This window comes from Labeo rohita, chromosome 17 (assembly GCF_022985175.1).
Source record: "Labeo rohita strain BAU-BD-2019 chromosome 17, IGBB_LRoh.1.0, whole genome shotgun sequence".
NCBI classification, from domain to species: domain Eukaryota; kingdom Metazoa; phylum Chordata; class Actinopteri; order Cypriniformes; family Cyprinidae; genus Labeo; species Labeo rohita.
Window position 1 is genome coordinate 1,957,435 of NC_066885.1, and position 21,168 is coordinate 1,978,602.

General features: G+C 29.8%; 1 protein-coding gene across 1 annotated transcript; it reads right to left on the bottom strand.

Moving 5' to 3' along the window:
- Nucleotides 1-8: 8 nt before the first annotated feature.
- xgb (x globin) lies at nt 9-21,117 on the bottom strand. The gene is made up of 5 exons (XM_051134146.1): nt 20,777-21,117; nt 10,557-10,664; nt 7,340-7,460; nt 5,434-5,514; nt 9-146 (listed from the first exon to the last, which is right to left on the bottom strand). Exons 1-5 carry the CDS (start codon nt 20,947-20,949, stop codon nt 24-26), a joined length of 606 nt encoding a protein of 201 aa, XP_050990103.1. The 5' UTR covers nt 20,950-21,117; the 3' UTR covers nt 9-23.
- Between the last annotated feature and the right edge of the window lie 51 nt (nt 21,118-21,168).

Consider the following 21,168-nt stretch of genomic DNA (forward strand, 5'->3'; position numbering starts at 1 on the left):
CACGTCACGTCAGCTTTGTGAAATTAAATGGCCGTGTTTCTCTTGTCGGGTCGCTCTTTGCCGGACGTCAGCGTTTGGTTGCGTTTGCTCCGCTCTTCTTCCAGATAACCGTCCTTCATGATCCCCGTCACGTACTGAAACAACGTCTGGAGAGGAAAAGCAAATCACTTACTAGAAATGTAGCATGTACAGTGATCAGAAAAATGATAAATATTTAAGAACTTTACTTGGTTATTTCAAAACCAATAACTAATAAAAATTATAGACATATAACTGGAAAAAACAAAAAATTACTAAGACTTGAAAATTAAAGTGAAAGCAGAGAATATGTGACCCTGGACCATAAAACAGTCATGAGGGTACATTTTTTAAAATTGATTTATAAATCATCTGAAAGCTGAATAAATGAGCTTTCTGTTGATGTATGGATGTTATGATAGGACAATATTTGTGCAAGATGCAACTGTTTGAAAACTTGAAACCTGATGGTGCCAAAAAATCAAAATATTGAGAAAATCGCCTTTATAGTTGTCCAAATGAAGTTCTTAGCAAGTGCATATTACTAATTAAAAATTAACTTTTTGATATATTTATGGTAGGACATTTACAAAATATCTTCCTGGAACATTCTCATAATTTTTGGCATAAAAGAAAAATGTATAATGTTGATCCATACAATGTATTGTTGGCTTTTGCTACAAATATACCTGTAATACTTAAGACTGGTTTTGTGCTCCAGGTTCACATACGAAAACCTAATTCAAAATATTAAGAAAAGCTATTATAGTAAATCAAAGATACTAAATATAACTGGACTTGAAAAAAATGACCAAAATAAATATTCTGAGTTAAACACATTTGTCTAATGGCGTCAAATATCAAATGTTGCAAATAGCAAATGTTTTTTCTTATGATATTTAGGTAACACGTTACAATAAGCTGTCATTTGTTGACATTAGTTAATGCATTAACTAACATGAACAAACAATACATTACACTATTTATAAATCTTTGTTAATGTTAGTTAATAAAACTACAGTTGTTCATTGTTAGTTCACAGTGTACTAACCTTATTGTAAAGTGTTACCAATATTTCTTAAGAAAAAACATCTTATGAACAAAATTCTTGTCCTCCAAAAAATCTTTGAAATCAAAGATGGAATTACCTCTACCTATCTTAAATCTCCAAAGTAAGGATGTTTAAAACATTTTTTGGGCTGTTTCTAATATTATTACAACACCACAAGACAAAAACAAAACAACAACAACAAAACTGATAGGAAATATGTTAAAATTTGCATTAAACAAGGTTTATATACACTGCCCTCTAAAGGTTTGGAAACACCCCTGGCAAAGTGTGGTTTTGGATGATATCAGCATAAATCCTTATCATTTTTTTGGTGCAAATACATTAAACTAAGTTGACATTATCATTGAAGACCAGCAATAGTAATAATTATTTTGTTTACATAATAATGGCAATATATACATATCAAAGTCAGACATGCCCCTTTGCCAGCTGTGATGCCTGGTTCCTGGTTTAAACTTGGTCCAGGTTTTTAAAAGATTTTTGGGTCAGCACACCTTAATAGCTTCAACAATTGATTGCCAATTAGATTTAGAATACAATGAATTTATGCCCAGATTATGTAATAGCTGCTAATGCAGGATATTTTGATGAATTGAAAATCTATGTTTTTTCTATGTGCAAACTGTTTATGTAATAAAATGTGTTTTCATAGTTTGTGTTGTCCCTTATCACTGCAAAATTATCACAAATTAAAAAGGATTCATGCCAATATTGTCCAAAACCCCACTTTTCTAGTTTTCCAAACTTTTGGAGGGCAGTGTAGGAACAGTAGGAAATTTACAAAATATCTTCACAGAACATGATCTTTACTTACTATCCTCATAATTTTTGGCATAAAAAAAAATTGTATAATTTTGATCCATACAATGTATTGTTGGCTATTGCTATAGATATACCTGTGCTATGTAAGACTGGTTTTGTGCTCCAGGTTCACAAATGAAAACCTAATTCAAAATATCAACAAAAGCTATTATAGTAAAAAGACATGCAGAATACCAAGTATTTCTGGATTTGAGAAAATTTATCAAAACAAATATTCTAGATTAAATGCATTTGTCAAATACCACAAGAAAAAAAAAGAAAACGTCAAGTATCATTTATATATCCACAATATTACTTGCAAGTGTTCTTATTTTTCTCTTACGGTATTCAGGTAACATTTTACAAAAAGGTGTCATTTGATGACATTAGTTAATGTATTAACTAACATGAACAAACAATACATTACACTATTTATTAATCTTTGTTAATGTTAGTTAATAAAAATACTGTTGTGCATTTTTAGTTTACAGTGTGTTAACTAACCTTAATGTAAAGTGTTACCAATATTTCTTAAGAAAAAATGGTCTTCTGAGGAAAATTCTTGTGCTCTTAAAAATCTTTGAAATGATCAAGATGGAATTACCATCCGCCAACATTTTTTGGGCAGTTTGTAATAATACAACACACTAAAAAAAACCCAAAAAACTAACTACACAAACAATAAACACTAACAATAATATATGAAAATATCCCATGGACTTTACATTCAGAAAATTATTTTTAAAAAAATATATATATATATAAAAAAAGGGCGATAGGAAACACACATATATATATATATATAAAAAACAAGGGTTTATATATAAACAAACAAACAGATTTTTTAATTTCATAACCAATAATATTTCCATTAAACAAGGGTTTATATAAAAAAAAATATATGTTTGGTTTGTATATATATATATGTATGTGTATAAACATATTTTATTTCATAACCAATAACTAAAACTGTAAATATCAGCTAATAAAATTTACAAAAACTCAAAGACAGTGAAAACAGAGAATGTACAAATGAAATCTAATTTGTTATTAACAAAAACATATAATAGTAATGATACTAAAATAACCACACAACAGCTTAACACAGGGGTGCCCAACCCTGTTCCTGGAGATCGACTTTCCTGCAGAGTTTAGTTCCCACCCTAATCAAACACACCTGTCTGTAATCAGCAAGCGCTCCCTGAGATCCTAATTAGCTGGTTCAGGTGTGTTTGGTCAGGGTTGGAGCTGAACTCTGCAGGAAAGTCGATCTCCAGGTTGAGTCAGGGTTGAGCACCCCTGGCTTAACATGTTATATTATTCTTAAGAAAAAAATAAGATGTGTTAACATTAAGAAAATTAATATTAACATTATGAATATTAACATTAAGAGAAACTATTAATATATCCCCATTCTTATAAATGTCTTAGAAATTGATCAAACTTTCTTAAAGGATTAGTTCACTTCCAGAACAAAAATATACATATAATGTACTCACCCCCTTTTCACCCAAGATGTTCATGTCTTTCTGTCTTCAGTCATAAAGAAATGAGGAAAACATTTCAGGATTTTTCTCCATATAATGGACTTCATTTGTGCCCCGATTTTGAACTTCCAAAATGTAGTTTAAATGCAGCTTCAAAGGCTCTAAACGATCCCAGCCGAGTTTTCTAAAAAAAACAAACAAACAAACAAACAAACAAAAAAAAAAAAAAGACAATGTATATACTTTTTAACCTCAAATGCTGTTCTTGTCCAGCTCTGCGTGAACTCTGTGTAATCCGGGTCAATACAGTTAGTGTATGTTGAAAAACTCCCATCTCATTTTCTCCTCCAACTTCAAAATCGCTGCAGAAGTACTAACCGAGTGTTTACAAAGTGAACACCAGAGGCGGACAGAGTACACAGGTTCATTACTTGAGTAAAAGTACAGATACCCCTTGCTAAATTTTACTCAAGTACAAGTAAAAGTACTACAGTCAGATGTCTACTTAAGTAAAAGTACTGAAGTACTTGTTTTTAAAAGTACTTGAGTATCAAGTACAAGAGTACATTTTCTAAATATTGCATTACTACTGCCACAGTGCTTACATTTATGTACAGAAACGTCCTACATGAAGTTATGAAAAATGTTAATGTTAATACCTTGGAGAATGTAAAAGGAATTGAAAGTAAAATCAAGTCATTTTCATCTTTTTACCATGTTGCTTTATTTAACATTTCTCACTTGCCCACAATGGCAATGCTCTGACAAACCTCTGCTAGAGTTTTAATGGATTTTTTGCACCCACATTTGAACCTGACTGTGTTAAACACACCGCATACTCAAGAACATTAAAGCCAAATGCTCAGCTTACATTAATGTGTAATATCAGAAAAGAAAATTCAGCTAACAATTGTGTGTACATGTGAGTTTCTCTGTTTTTTCATCAATCAAATCAATAAACCTAAACCAGCAAAGGCAATATAGCAATGTTCTGACACACCTCTGAACCTGACCGTGATTAAGTGATTAAAGAAAATCAGCTAATCAGCTGTGTTTAGGTCAGCGTACAAATAAGGAAAAATAAAATTCAGCTAATTTGAGTGGCAATCAGTGGCGCCTGCACAATCCAATCGTGTTTGAGAGGGAAACAACAAATTGAGGGTTTCTGAGATTTTTCTTTTTTCCTTTTTTTTTAGAAGAAGTAACGGGTACTCACGCTTATGGATGGAAATGTAGTGGAGTAAAGAGTACAATATTTGCCTCTCAAATGTACTTGAGTAAAGTCATGAGTACTCCCCAAAAATGATACTCGAGTAAAGTACAGATCCCTCAAAATTGTACTTAAGTACTGTACTCAAGTAAATGTACTCCGTTACTGTCCGGCTCTGGTGAACACGCAAAGAAGATCAAACACCCATAACAAAAAAGGTAAAACAGCGATATAGGATGATTTTGAAGAACATGAGATGGGAGTTTTTCGACATACACTAACTGTATCGACCCGGATTACACAGAGTTCACGCAGAGCTAGACAAGATGAGCATTTGAGGTTAAAGAGTGTATAAACTGTCAATTTGTTATTAGAAAATAACCAGTTGTTTCGCTAGATAAGACCCTTCTTCCATGCCATTTGAAGCTGCATTTAAACTACATTTTGGAAGTTCAAAATCAGGGCACAAATGAAGTCCATTATATGGAGAAAAATCCCGAAATGTTTTCCTCAAAAAACAAAATTTCTTTACGACTGAAGACAGAAAGACATGAACATCGTGAGAACTAAAGATCAGTCATTCATATGTGTCACTTACATATGTGATGCAAAAGACAAAACCATGAGAACCGACAACAAACCAAACAACAGCGGACACAAGTGAGCATGACATCATCATCATCATCATCATCATCATCATCATCATCATCAGTGCTTCAGACTCTCATTGAGCTGCTGATGAGAAAAACCTCAAACCTCTGGAGGGAAATGAGGTTAAATGTGGAGGTGTTTGAAGAGGGTGAATACTTTACTCTCTGAAATCATTAGAGTTTGTGTTTCATTACCTTCCAGGCCTGCTCCAGTTCAGGCGTCCATCTGTCCTTCAAAATCGGCCGAACAGCACAGATGAACTCGGCTCCCACATACTGAAACACACAATCACACTGATTACACATAATGACAAATAAAAACATTTTTAAAAATAAATAAATAAATAAATATATATATATATAGCTAGTCAATTAAAAAAAAACAACATTTTATATAATATTTTTATTTATTGCATTTATGACAAAAAAACTACTAAAGCATTAAAATTAAAGTGAAACCTGAAAAAAAAAATTAATTCAAAATGTTAATAAAATTCGGGACTTCAGAAATTAATTTACATTCATGTAGAATTTGTCATTTCATTGAAGCAATCACCCAGATTTATGTTTTTTATTTGCTTTCTTATATCTGTTAAATTTATCTGATCATGGAGTTTCAATAAATTCAAAAAAAAAAAAGAAAAAAAAGAAATGTATGTATTAGTTAGTCAGTTAGTTAAAATAAATTATGTAACGAAAAAACGTATTTTATATTATATTTTTACTTATTGCATTTATGACCAAAAAAAAAAAAACAAAAGTCAAAAAAAAACAAACAAAAAATAACTTTTAAACATGTTTTTAATGTTTTAAAATTAAAGTGAAACCCCCCAAAACAACAACAACAACAAAAACAATTTAATTCAAAATATTAAAAATAAAATTCAGGACGTCAGAAATTAAGTTATATTCATGAAGAATTTGTCATTTCAATGATGTAATCAAACCCAAATTTCTGTTTTTTTATTTGCTTTCTTATATCTTTTCTTAAATTTATCTGTTCATGGAACTTCAATAAAAATAAATTAATAAATAAATGAATGTGTCTATACATATATCTATATATAGTTAGTTAAAATAAATTATGTAACAAAAAAAAAAAAAACATTTTATTTTATATTTTTATTTATTGCATTTATGACAAAAAAACCCAACAAAACTACTAAAGCTTTAAAATTAAAGTGAAACCCGGGAAAAAAAATAAAAATAAATAAATTCAAAATATTCAGGACTTCAGAAATTAATCAAACCCAGATTTCTGTTTCGTATTTGCTTTCTTATATCTGTTTCTTAAATTTATCTGATCATGGAACTTCAATAAAAATACATAGATGGATAGATATAATTAGTTAGTTTAAAAAATAATTATATTATATTTTATTTACTGCATTTATTACAAAAAAAAACCAACAACAAAACTACTAAAGCTTTACAATTAAAGTGAAAACCGAAAAAAAGAAGAAGAATACAATTAAATCAAAATATTAACAAAATAATTCAGGACTTCAGAAATTAAGAAAGGATAAAAAAAAATCTTCACATAAGTTCACAGCCAAAAATGAGCTTAGAAATAAGCAACAAACAATTTTGTTGTAAACTAAAAATTACTACAAAGGACTATTATTCTACAGAAAAAAATATATGATTATTTACAATATTTTTATTTCACAGAACATCCATATCACAATACGTTCACCATATTTTTCAACATAAAATACACACATGCAAAAGAGAGTACAAACTGCACAGAAAAACAAATTTGGTAACCAAAAAGTCAAATCATGGATTTTACATTGGGGAAAAAACATAAGTTCACAGTGATCTAAATTAATATATATATATATATATATATATTTTTTTTTTTTTTTTTAAATTCTACAGAAAATCAACAATAAGAAAAATTTTACCAGTTACTTAAAACATACATGTGAGATTATTATTATTATTATTAATATATTTTTATTATTTTATAATTAGTTTATACTTTTTAAAATTTATTTTGTAATTATTTTATTATTATTATTGCTATTAATTAAAATGATTACTAATATTATTTTAATAAATCCATGCACACAAATAATGTGTTTGAAACGATTTTTACCCCAAAGTATTTGGGCGGCGCGTTGTAGCGGAAGTGGCTCTTCCCGAGTTCCCGCGCCAGAATCTCCAAACGCTCCAGCTGATCGAGTCTGGCGACGCTCTTCTCGATGAACGACATCACGCTGTTCAAACAGCACAAAAGAGCTCGTTTCAGGACTAAACACAGATTTCATTCGATGTCTGAGTTATAAAAACATGTTTCAACAGTGTTCGCAAACACCGGGGTCACTAATGTTTCCCTGAACCGATAAAGTTTGGTGTGAATCCCAGCGTGACGCTGACAATCAGACACAGAGCGCTGCTGCCGCCCGCGGCCGCGTCGTGTGTTTTCATGCTGTGAAGAGCGAGCGGCGCGACCTCATTACAAACACACACTGTCATCATCATCATCAGTGATCATCCTCATCCTCACAGTCCGCCCGCCGCTCAACAGCCACTTGGCCTTTAAAGCAGCGTGAGTCTGACAGACAGCAGCGCCGCGGATCCGCTCCGGTGTTTCCGGTAATTGGTGTTCCGGGGATTTTCACGCCGCTGCGCCGCTGAGTGGATTCGATAATAATAGTAAACATCATTTTACAGACTCAAGTGTCTCTTAACATCTACAACACTGGAAACTTGTTTTATTACAGACTCACATAAACTCACACATTGGATATTAATGCACATTCGTGTTTAGTTGCTTGACAGCTAAAAACAGGTAGAGTTAGACTAAACTATATTAATGAAACTACTGATACACATATTCATTTACTGATAAATGTAAGTATATAAAATCAATATTAAAAATGAGTTTTGAAAATGTAAGAATAAAAAATAGACTTATTTTATAGTATTAAATTCATAGAGACATTTTACTTATGTGATTTAAAAACAAAATTTAAAAAAATCAATTAAAAAATAAAGTCAGTAAATGAATAAATATATAAAATAAATATAAAATGAGTTTTGAAAATGTAACTATAAAAATAGACTTATTTTATAGAATTAAATTGATAAAGATTATTCATAATTTTTGTAAAATGTAAAAAATATTTTTTAAATTATTTAAAAAAGTCAGATAATAATGTTAGATCATAATTTATATATATATATATATATATATATATATACATATATATATATATATATATCAGTAAATGAATAAATATAAGTATATAAAATAAAAAAAGGAGTTTTGAAAATGTAACAATAAAAATAGATTTATTTTATAGTATTAAATTTATAGAGACATTTTATTTATCTGTGATTTTTTTTAAATATAAGTGATTTTTTTGATAAATATAAATGTAAATACAAAAAATAATTAAAAAATAAAATATCAAATGATTATAAAATGATAAAAAATAGATTTATTTTATATATAAATTTATAGAGACATTTTATTTATCTGTAAATGAATAAATACAAGTATAAATATAAGTATATAAAATAAATATGAATATAAAATGAATTTTGAAAATGTAACAATAAAAAATAGATTTATTTTATAGCATTAAATTCTTTGAGAAATTTTACTTGTAAAGAATATTTTTTAAAAATTAAGTAAAAAATAGTCAGTAAATGAATAAATATATACGTATATACAATAAATATAAAGTGTCTTGAAAATGTAACAATAAAAAATACATTTATTTTAAATAATTCAATTTATAGAGACATTTTATTTATTTGTGATTTTTTAAAAATGTAAAAAATATTTGTAAAAAATAATTAAAGAATAAAGTCAGATTATAATGATAGATCATGATATATATCAGTGAATGAATAAATATAAATATATAAAATAAATATAAAGTGAGTTTTGAAAATGTAACTATAAAAAATAGACTTATTTTATAGAATTAAACTGATAAAGACATTATTTATTCATTATTTTTTTAAAATGTAAATAGATAAATATATTTTTTTAATGAATTAAAAAATAAAGTCAGATAATAATGATAGATCATAATTTATATATTTATATATATGTATTTAATGTATATATATATATATATATATATATGTAAATGTAAATGAATAAATATAAGTATATAAAATAAATATAAAATGAGTTTTGAAAATGTAACAATAAAAAATAGATTTATTTTATAGAATTAACTTTATAGAGACATTTTATTTATTTGTGATTTTTTAAAAATGTACAAAATATTTTTAAAAATATTTTAAAAATAAAGTCAGATTATAATGATAGATCATGATATATATCAGCAAATTAATAAATATAAGTATATAAAATAAATAAATATAAATATAAAATGCATTTTGAAAAATAGATTTATTTTATAGAACTAACTTCATAGAAACATTTCTTTTATTTGTGATTTTTAAAAAATGTAAAAAAAAAAATTAATTAAAAAAATTAAGTCAGTAAATGAATAAATATAAGTATATAAAATAAATATAAATATAAAATGAGTTTTGAAAATGTAACAATAAAAATATGTATTTTATAGAATTAAATTTCTAGAGACATTTTATTTGTGCCTTTTAAAAATGTTAAAAAATTCATTAAAAAATAAAGTCAGTAAATTAATAAATATAAGTATAAATATAAGTATATTAAATAAATATAAAATGAGTCGTAACAATAAAATATAGATTTATTTTACAGAATTAAATTTATAGAGACATTTTATTTGTGATTTAAAAAATATATATTATATAATATATAAAAATATATATTTTTTTTTAATTAAAAAAAAAAGATTTTGTTAGATCATGATTTATATAGACATTTCATTTGTGATTTAATTTTTTTTAATTAAATAAAAAAGTGCATGGTTTAAAGATGTACTATGGTGGTAAAACCACATCCTTTCCAGTATTCAGACACTTGAATAAACACACGTGGATCTGTGTGTCACATGATGTGTGTCAATCAAAGCTAATGGAAAGTGTCACGTCTCTCACTAATAAAGCACTAATGTCGCCTCTCATCTGTTTTTCTCTCATCCTGCAGTGCAAATCAAACTAAATCTCTTTCTTTAACAGCTTGTTATTTCTGCTCCCTAATAAACATCTGACATGAATTGCCCTTCTAATGCCTTTACACATATGCTCAGAAAAACACAACCACAAACCCAAACACTTACTACTCCTATTTATTTATTAAAAACTCTTCACACACACACACACACACAGCAGTCAGGATGAGTGTTTGCGACTCTGAATGAGCCCTTGAGCACTAGTAAGCGTGTGTACGGCTGAAAACTGACCGCAGGCCGTGTGCACGCAGCTCCCTGCTGGTGCGTAACCTCTCCAGATCCTCCACATCCCGAAACAAGAAGAAGACGTCTTTACACTCGGGATGCGTCTCGAACAACCTGTTACCAAGACAACAGACAATCAGCCGCCACAATCACAACTCACAAATAACAGCAGTGCTACTTTAGCATCACTGGTTTACTATTTCGGTCAATATTTTGAAATAATTGTATTTTTATATTTGCAGTTTTATTTATTTATTTATTTCAGCATTATTTATTTTTGTATTAAATTTATAGAGACGTTTTACTTGTAATTTTTGAAAAAATGTAAAAATATTTTTAGAAAATTTATTAAAAAACTAAAGTCAGTAAATTAATAAATATAAGTATATAAACTAATTACAAATATAAAATGAGTTTCGAAAATGTAACAATAAAAATAGATTTATTTTATAGCATTAAATTTAGAGACTTTTTTTTATTTATTACATTTTTAAAAATGTAAACAAATTAAAACAAAGTTAGTAAATGAATAAGTATTTATTCATAAGTTTTATTTATTTATTTTAGTATTATTTATTTTGTATTAAATTTATAGACATTTTACTTATATGTGATTTTTAAAAATGTAAATAAATATAAGTATAGAAAATAAATCTAAATATAAAATGAATTTTAAAAAATGTAACAATAAAAATAGATTTATTTTATAGAATTAAATTTAGAGACATTTTATTTATTTGATTTTTAATTTTACTTTTAAATCAATTACTTAAAGTCAGTGAATGAATAAATCTAAATATAAGTATATAAAGCAAACATAAAATGAGTTTTGAAAATGTAACAATAAAAATAGATTTATTTTACAGAATTAAATGTATACTTCACTATCACTTATGTACTATTTTGACAAATGTTTTGAATTAGATATAATTTTTATATTTTCAGTTTATGTTTGTAATTTTTTTCTAGCTATTCAAACATTAACAGAACCTTCCAATCCAATTGTATCATTTCGAAAACATTGGAATGTTACTTTTGAATGTTCTCTGAACATTCTGAAGCAAAAGTAACATTTAAAAAATATGTTAAACAAATGTTCCATGAATATACACAATGTATAAATTATGTTTTTGTGCTAACATTTTGAGAACATTATTACAAAGCTTAAACATTCTGAGAATAACATAATGTCGTCTACATGTTTTAATAGCACATGTGCTGCTTTATAATGATCTATTAAGACTTCTACACTCTTAAAGTTCCAAATGGGTGTTTTTCCAGTGATGCCATGCCAAACAACCTTTCAGTGAACAGTTCCTAAAAGAACAGTTTGAGTGAGGGATGTTCCTGATTTTCCAGACGTTACGGACCGTGATCCGTTCATCCATCTGATCCAGTCTAATCACTGAAGCTCTGCTGGTTGTCTAGGAAACTTTCATGCTTTTTCCACACTAGGAAGGGCACGACAGAGTGACCTACACCACACACTGATTGGGGAACAACAGCGCAGTCGGAGTTTGAGCTCAATCTGATGTTCATCAGGAGCTGATGACATTCATTTGTCAGTAGAGACAACATCTGCTGCTGAAGAAACAGATCTATTTGTGAAACAGGAGGACACTGCAGTTTTTGTCTGTGAAACAGCTGTTATGATGAAGATGCAGTAAAATGCTACAAATAAAGGAAATTGAGGGAAAAACCCAAAGAACACTGAATGTCCTTCATCAGATCTCTTCAGTAATGTTCGCTTTTCTTCATCGTTTTCAGGTGAACAGTGTTTGTGTATCTTTTGTTTGTTGTTTTTGAAAAAAAAGTTTAAAAGTAACTGTTCAATACAGTTTCAACAAATCACACATAGAACTCTTAAATAATTAGTTAGGCAAAAATTAAAAGAAAGCAGATTCGTAGAAATGTGTCATTTTATCGCTTGCTCACCAATGGATGTGAATGGGTGCCGTCAGTCCAAACAGCTGATAAAAGCATCACAAGTAATCCACACCACTCCAGTCCATCAATTAACATCTTGAGAAGACAAAAGCTAAAACAAATCCATCATTAAGACATTTTTAACTAAAATACATTGAGTCCATGATCCATAACAACGCTTCCTTCAGTGAAAAGGTGGTTTGGTCTGAATCAGGAGAGAAATCTGCAGATCAAGCACCGTTTACAAGCCTAAACAGCCCAAAAATGTACAATTTTTTGTCTTCAAGACATTAACTGATGGACTGGAGTGGTGTGGATTATTGCGATGTTTTTATCAGCTGTTTGGACTCTCATTCTGACGGCACCCATTCACATCCACTGGTGAGCAAGTGATGCAATGACACATTTCAACAAATCTGATGAAGAAACAAACTCATCCTAATCTTGCTTAAAGCACATTTTGATTGATTTTGTTAAATTTAAGTTCAATACCATTTTAGAAATCACATATACTGTATAGAACTCATATGGAATTAGCCAAAAATGAAAAGAAAGCAGATTTGCAGAAATTTGCCATTCCATCACTTGTTCACAGAGCTGGGTAGATGACTTACAAATCATAATCCGTTACTGATTCCAAATTACATGACAAAAATTGTAGTTAGTAACGTAATCCATTACATTGCACATTTTAGGTAATGTAATCAGAGTACTTTTAGATTACTTTTGAGCTAACTCGTTTATCACATTGATTTAAAGGAGAACTCCATTTCCAGAACAACAATTCACAAATAATTTACTCAACCCCTTGTCATCCAAGATGTTCATGTCTTTCTGTCTTCAGTTGTGAAGAAATTATGGTTTTTGAGGAAAACATCTCAGGATTTTTCTTCATATAATGGACTTCATTTGTGCCCCGATTTTGAACTTCCAAAATGTAGTTTAAATGCATCTTCAAAGGCTCTAAAAGATCCCAGCCGAGGAAGAAGGGTCTTATCTAGCGAAACAATCTGCCATTTTTTTCAGAAAATATTTTTTTAATACTTTTTAAGCACAAAAGCTGGTGTAGCACAGGCTCTGGGATGCACGTTCACGTACTACTGAATCATGTTGAAAGGTCACACGGAACGTAGGCGGAACCACAGACCCAGTGTTTACAAAGCGAACACGCACAGACTAAGAAAAGTGCAAGTAAGTCAAACGCTGTTTACAAACAAAAATGTACAACTATGTCCTTCTCCCAAGTTGTAGGAGAAAATAAGATGGAGTTTTTCATACTCTACCTTTTTTAGCCGGAGTACACAGACGATGAACTTAGACATGATTCATAGTAGTGATGGGAAGTTCAGATCATTTTACCGACTCGGACCTTTGAGTCTCGTTCAGCAAACAAATCTCTTTTTGAGTGATTTCGTTCATATTAGCAAAACATAATTAAAATGTTACATGTTACTTCCCTAACACATCTACTGCTTACACAAACGTTGATCACACTACAAACAAGACAAAACTATAATGCTATAAGAAACAGAAAAGATTCATTCATTGTTTACCTGGGTCTGTAGTCTATGATTAGTTCACCTCACCTCTTATCTGACAAGTTTTCGGGTTTGAGTCGTTCGTTCATCATGTGGCAGCCCCATAAGATGAACGAACGACTCTAAGACTCGAAACAGCTGAACTAATTCCAGTACAGAACCTAATAGGATGTTGCGCATGTGTGACTGAACGAATCACTCCCCAGACGACTTGTTCTTCCTGAGTCACATTAAAGATTCATTGGTGCTCCTCTGCCCACCCTTCAAGAACTGTATTCATCCAGAGTGAGGAAAAGAGCTCAGAAAATCACTCTGCATCCCTCACATCCAAGTCATCATCTCTTTGAACTTTTACCATCTGGCCGGCGCTACAGAGCCACAAACACCAGGACAACCAGGCACAAGAACAGTTTTCTCCCCCAGGCAATTCTCTTTATGAACAGTTAAATGTTCCCCCCATTGTGCAATATAATGTGCAATAACTTTTTATTTATTAGTTACCACCCGATCCTAGCACATCCCTGCATCTCTACCTCTTCTATTCTATTCTATTCTGTCATCTATAGCACAACTGTACATACCACGTATTTATTTATTTCTCATCTTATTTTTCTAAGTTTTGTCTATTTATATTTACATATGTGTATTTTATTCTCATCTTATGTTTATTGTCTGTATGTTGTTGCTGTCTCTGTGTACTGGAAGCTAATGACACTAAAACAAATTCATAGTATGCACAAGCATACTTGGCAATAAAAGCTCTTTCTGATTCTGATTCAAAATGAAAGAATCATTCAAGAACAACCCATCACTAATTCGTAGCATCATGGATGCACATCCCACAGCCTGTGCTACACAAGCTTTTGTGCTTAAAAAGTCAACAAATTTTTATTTTTTGAAAAAAATGACAGATTGTTTCGCTAGATAAGACCCTTCTTCCTCGGCTGGGATCGTTTAGAGCCTTTGAAGCTGCATTTAAACTACATTTTGGAAGTTCAAAATCAGGGCACCAATCAAGTCCATTATATGGAGAAAAATGCTGAAATGTTTTCCTCAAAAAACATAATTTCTCCACGACTGAAGACAGAAAGACATGAACATCTTGGATGACAAGGGAGTGAGTAAATTATTTGTAAATTGTTGTTCTGGAAGTGGACATAAAAAAAAAACAAATAGTAAGAAAAATTATTCCATTTGTTGTTATTAACAACATTAAGTGCATTAAACATAATATTACATCAAGGTTTCCCAAACTGGTGTTTATAAAGGAACCGCAGGGGGTTTATGAGTTTAATGAAAAGCTAATAATTATTTAAATAATTAAAAATACCTAAAAAAGATCATTTTAATATCAATCAGATTAAAAAGCATACAAAAAAATTAAATATTTTATTTTATGTGCATGTCATGTGATCATAAGAGAACCAGTGAACATGCAAATGTGATTCTTAATTATTAAAATATTGATTTTAAAATCTCAGGGGTACTTCAAGTAAATATATTAGGTTAAAGAGGATCAGATGACAAAAAAGTTTGTGAACTTGTGCATTTTAATGTGTTCCAAAGTTACTACACAGCTCTGCTTGTTCACCAATGGATGTGAATGGGTGCCGTCAGAATGAGAGTCCAAACAGCTGATAAAAACATCACAATAATCCACAAGTAATCCACACCACTCCAATCCATCAGTTCACATCTTAAGAAGACAAAAGAAACAAATCCATGACATATTTTTGGCTAAAATCCGAGTTCATAATCCATAATAACGCTTCCTCCAGTGAAAAAGTGGTCTGGACTGAAACAGGAGAGAAATCTGCACAGATCAAACACCGTTTACAAGCCTAAACAGCCTGAAAATGTAATTTTTTTTGTCTTCAAGACATTAACTGATGGACTGGAGTGGTGTCGATTACTTGTGATGTTTTTATCAGCTGTTTGGACTCTCATTCTGACGGCACCCATTCACATCCATTGGTCAGCAAGTGATGCAATGACACATTTCAACAAATCTGAAGAAACAAACTCATCCTAATCTTGGATGGCCTGAGGGTGAGCACATTTTGAGTGATTTTGGGTGAATTTAGTTTGATTAAGTGTCCAAAATCAATGACACAACAAGCCATATTATACAGTGAGGAAGAACAGCAGAATGACATCAGTGCTCGTTTCTTTTCCTCCTGTGGAACGATAATGAGTTTCTCTGGCGGTTTAGACAGCAGCGTTTGCCACAGCAGGACCTGAAACCTGGAATAGAAGCTCCTCTGAGAAACACACACACACACACACACACAATCCTTAGACATCTTCTCACACACAGGTTCCTATTCACCATGGTTACAGGAGACACTTAATGAGGAATTACATGTACTTTTGTCAGGAATATGAACTTGCATTTGTTGCCTTCAAGGGTTTTCAGAATATTAAACTGATATTTATATTATCTGGAATTTTACTATAAATCTTACATACTCTAAAGACATCAGAATGTCACTGCATTAGAAAAAATATATTACAAATAACACATTAGGAAATTATAAAACAAATGCATTCAAGCCATTGAATGAATGAAATGCAACTTACTTTAAACTGCAGAGAAGACGCTCATGTACAGCTATATACATGCAATAAATCACAGACATATTATGGAAGATGACTTCTTAGAAAATATATTTTCATTATATACACTGTTGATATATCAATAAACTGATATATCAATTAAATACACTGTTGATAACAACTTGCTCCACTATAGGATCAACAAATTAAAAAGATAAATAGATAAATATATTTGACGATTGTTATTGTTAAAACTAAAATCATTTAAAAAATTTCAAAATAAAATATTTCACAAATGTAACATCTTATTTTCAGCCCATTTTAATTTTCATTTAACTTCAGGAATTAAAATATTTAAAAAAAAATATATAAAAAAAAAAGATTAAAAACTAGATATTTATAAAACGCAAAAACTAATATACTAATAAAAGTTCATTTACAAACTAATATACTAAAATAACACGGAGATATATTTTAATATAAAATACTGATATATTTAATAGTTTTACACACTTTTCAAAGGTTTAAATGAAACTGTGTTTCCTAATTCGCAGATTTATCTTCATAATAAAAAAAATAAAATAAAATTTCAAAATCAAATATTTAAAACAATAAAATAACTGAAAACTTAAAACTAAAATCAAAAAACTAAAAAAACGAAGGAATTCATTTAAAAATAAAATATTTTTTACAATTTTAATACTTCACTGAGATATTTTCTGATATATTTAATAGTTTTACACACTTTTCAAAGGTTTAAATGAGATTGTGTTTCCTAATTTGCAGATTTATCTTCATAATATAATATATTTTGATTATTTTAAATATATTTTAGGATTATTACTGTTAAAACTAAAATCATAAAAAAATTCTAAATAAAATATTTTTAAATTTTAACTTCTTATTTTCAGCCCATTTAACTTGAAGTATTAAAATAATTTTAAAAAATAATTAAAAATAAAAATGATTAAAAGCTACATATTTATAAAGGGCAAAAACGAATTCATACGACAAACACAAAACTAAACTGCTAAAACCTAAATTAAAACGAATGAATTAATACATTTAATTCAAATGAAAACAAAATATACAAATAAAAGCTCATTTAACAAACTATAATAGTACAAACATGATACTAAAATAACACTGAGATATATTAATATAAAATACTGATATATTTAATAGTTTTAAATGAGATTGTGTTTCTTAAAGATTTTATTTTCATCATAACAGCTGTTTCACACACAAACTCCAGCATTTCACAAATCAATCATTAGTAGCAAATGTTGTTTCCTAACAAATGAATGTGTCCCAGTATGTTCACGGAGATTTATATGCTTCTATAGTGAGTTTGCATTTTGAATGCTTTTGTTTATCCATTAATGTGATACTGGAAAAAAATGACTTCGGTCCATAATAAGCCCAAGAAAGACTAAAATAAACTGACACAATGCAGCTGTCAGAGTCTGAAAAGAGTTTGAATCAGTACATTAACCAACAATAACAACACAATAACAACAGCCGCTCAGATGCAAATCAATACAATCAGTAAAATATTAGACAAACCCAATGAGACTCAAAGAGATGCAGTTTTTAACCCTCAACTTCTGCCAATTTGATGCATTCAGGTTATTGTCTGTATGAAAAGCATTTCATTTTAAGCCAAACAGAATTCAAACTCTTTCGAAAGATGTTCAGCTACAGAAAGTCTATAATTGTGTATTTTAGCACAAAAGAACTGTGGCACACCTGATGTTAATGTGGATATAAATAGAGCATCAGCTCTCTAGAGATGTGAAAACTGCTTCTGAATCATTATTTTCACCTGATTCAGTCTGATTCAGCTTTGCACGTTGTACTTTTTCATGATGCATGAAATGCAACCAAGAGCAAAAACTCATTATATTCCTACATAGTGGCACAGATAGTCTGAGCTCTGGTGTTTTAGACAGATTAGATGCTGAAGTCAATCTTTCAGACGTCATTTATCAACACTGAGCTGAATGTTGTCTGCTAACCACTAATAAACACCATTCAGTATCATAATACCATTCTGTTTCAATAATGTGACACATTTCTCATTTAAATAAGATGTTTAACAGGGAAACACTTCAGGGCGAAACTTGATTTTACTGTGAATTGATTAGATGGTAAAAAGTGCCTCTTTATGACAGATATGAATATTTGAAAGGGTTTTGCATTACATAATGCAGCTAAAAACTTGATTTACTCTCTGTGATCCTGAACAATTTTATAACTTTAAGATGCAATATGCAATATTAGTTATATAAACATAAATCTAGCCATTAAACAGGACGATGTTTTAAAAAGTATATCATATTTCAATAAATAAATTGTTGATACACTGTGACAACTTGCCCCGTTATAGGCTCAAAATGCTAAATGAGATAATTTAATATATTTTAGGTTTATTATGGTTAACTGAAACAGGAGACCAAAAAAAAAACCTAGTGCTGTCAAACTATTAATCGCATCCAAAATAAAAGTTTGTTTACATAATATATGTGTATACTGTGTGTATTTATTATGTATATATAAATGAATACATATACAGTATATATTTAAAAAAAAAATGTTAACATGTATATATTTATAGAATTGATATTATATATAAATGTATTTATAAACATTTTTCTTAAACATATACATGCATGTGTGTATGTATATATGTATATACAGTATGTATATGTATATATATATATATATATATATATATATATATGTGACCCTGGATCACAAAACCAGTCGTAAGGGTAATTTTTTCAAAACTGAGATTTATACATCATATGAAAGCTGAATAAATAAGCTTTTCATTGATGTATGCATGTTATGATAGGACAATATTTGGCCGAGATGCAACTATTTAAAATCAAGAATCTGAGGGTGCAAAAAAATCAAAATATTGAGAAAATCACCTTTAAACTTCTTCAAATAATGTTCTTAACAATGTATATTACTAATCAAAAATGAAGTTTTCATACATTTACAGTAGTAATTTTACAAAATATCTTAATGGAACATGATCTTTACTTAATTTCCTAATGATTTTTGCCATAAAATAAATAATTTTGACCCATACAATGTATTTTTGGCACAGTATACCCCAGTGACTTAAGACTGGTTTTGTGGTCCAGGGTCACACACACACACACATATATATATATATATATATATATATATATATATATATAAAAACAAAAACATTTATTTTAGAATGCGATTAATTGTGATTAATCGTTCGACAGCACCATAAAAAACGTAAGCCTCTTTTATATTTCACTCATTCTATCGCTCATTTTTTTACTTTAACTTCAAGTGCTAAAACAACTACAAACAAAAATAAAAATTAGTAAAACATATTAAAAAACAAAAAAAAAAAAAAAAAAAAAAAAAAAAAACAATGCACACAAACACCAAAATGACTAAAACTATGATTAAAATTAAAATGAACAGAAAATATGCAAAATATATTATATTAATGATTCTATATAGACTATATGTGACCCTGGACCACAAAACCAGTCATAAGTAGCACAGATATATTTGTAGAAATAGCCAAAAATACACTGCATGGGTCAAAATCATGCCAAAAATCATTAGGACATCATGTTTCATAAAGGTATTTTGTTAATTTCCTACTGTATATATGTCAAAACTTAATTTTTGATTAGTTATATGCATTGGTAAGAACCTCATTGCTAAGAACAACTTCAAAGATGCTTTTTTCAATATTTTAATGTTTTTTGCACCCTCAGATTACAGATTTTCAAATAGTTGTATTTCGGTCAGACATTATTGTCTTACAATGGAAAGCTTATAACTTTCATATTATGTATAAATGTCAATTTAAAAAAAAAAAAAGACCCTTATGACAGGTTTTGTGGTCCAGGGTTACATGTGTGTGTTTGTGACAACTTGCCCCGGTCTGCACGACTCTAGTTTTCATCGATTTGGAACGCGAGACATGACGTAATATATCGATATGTTGTTAAATGTTAGTCACTGAGTTGATGTGAAACATCAACATGTATAATGTCACACATATTAATCTGTCATTAACATTCAGCGGGCAACATAATGATTTATTTCCACTTTGTGAACTAAAACATGCATTGTCTGTAAAGCTGTGCAAATAAACCGGAGCTGAGTGAGATGCAATAACTGATAACACTAGAAAATTCTCACCGGACAAACATGATTATTCCCACTTTGGCGATGTCCTCCTGGATGACTTTCCAGGACTCTTTGATGAGCTGGATGTGATCCGGAGTGAGTCGCGCTGGAGCTTCATCCTCAGTGTTTCTGCTCTCCGCTGCTGTTCTCGGTGTCAATCCGGATCCAGAGATCGCGCAGCCCATCCTGACACGAGCCGAACTCCCTCAGCTGTCAGATAAACCGCTGCTGGTTAGCTGTCAGTCAGCCGCTCGGGGTAGTCGTGTGTCTCTAGCTGTCTGGATCGCTCTGCTTCTTCTCCATGACTGTCCGGAGTCAGACCTTCAGCGAGAGACTGAGAACCTGAAACCTGCTCAGCGGGAGGGGAGGAGTTCATCTTCATCACCATCACCATCATCAACAAC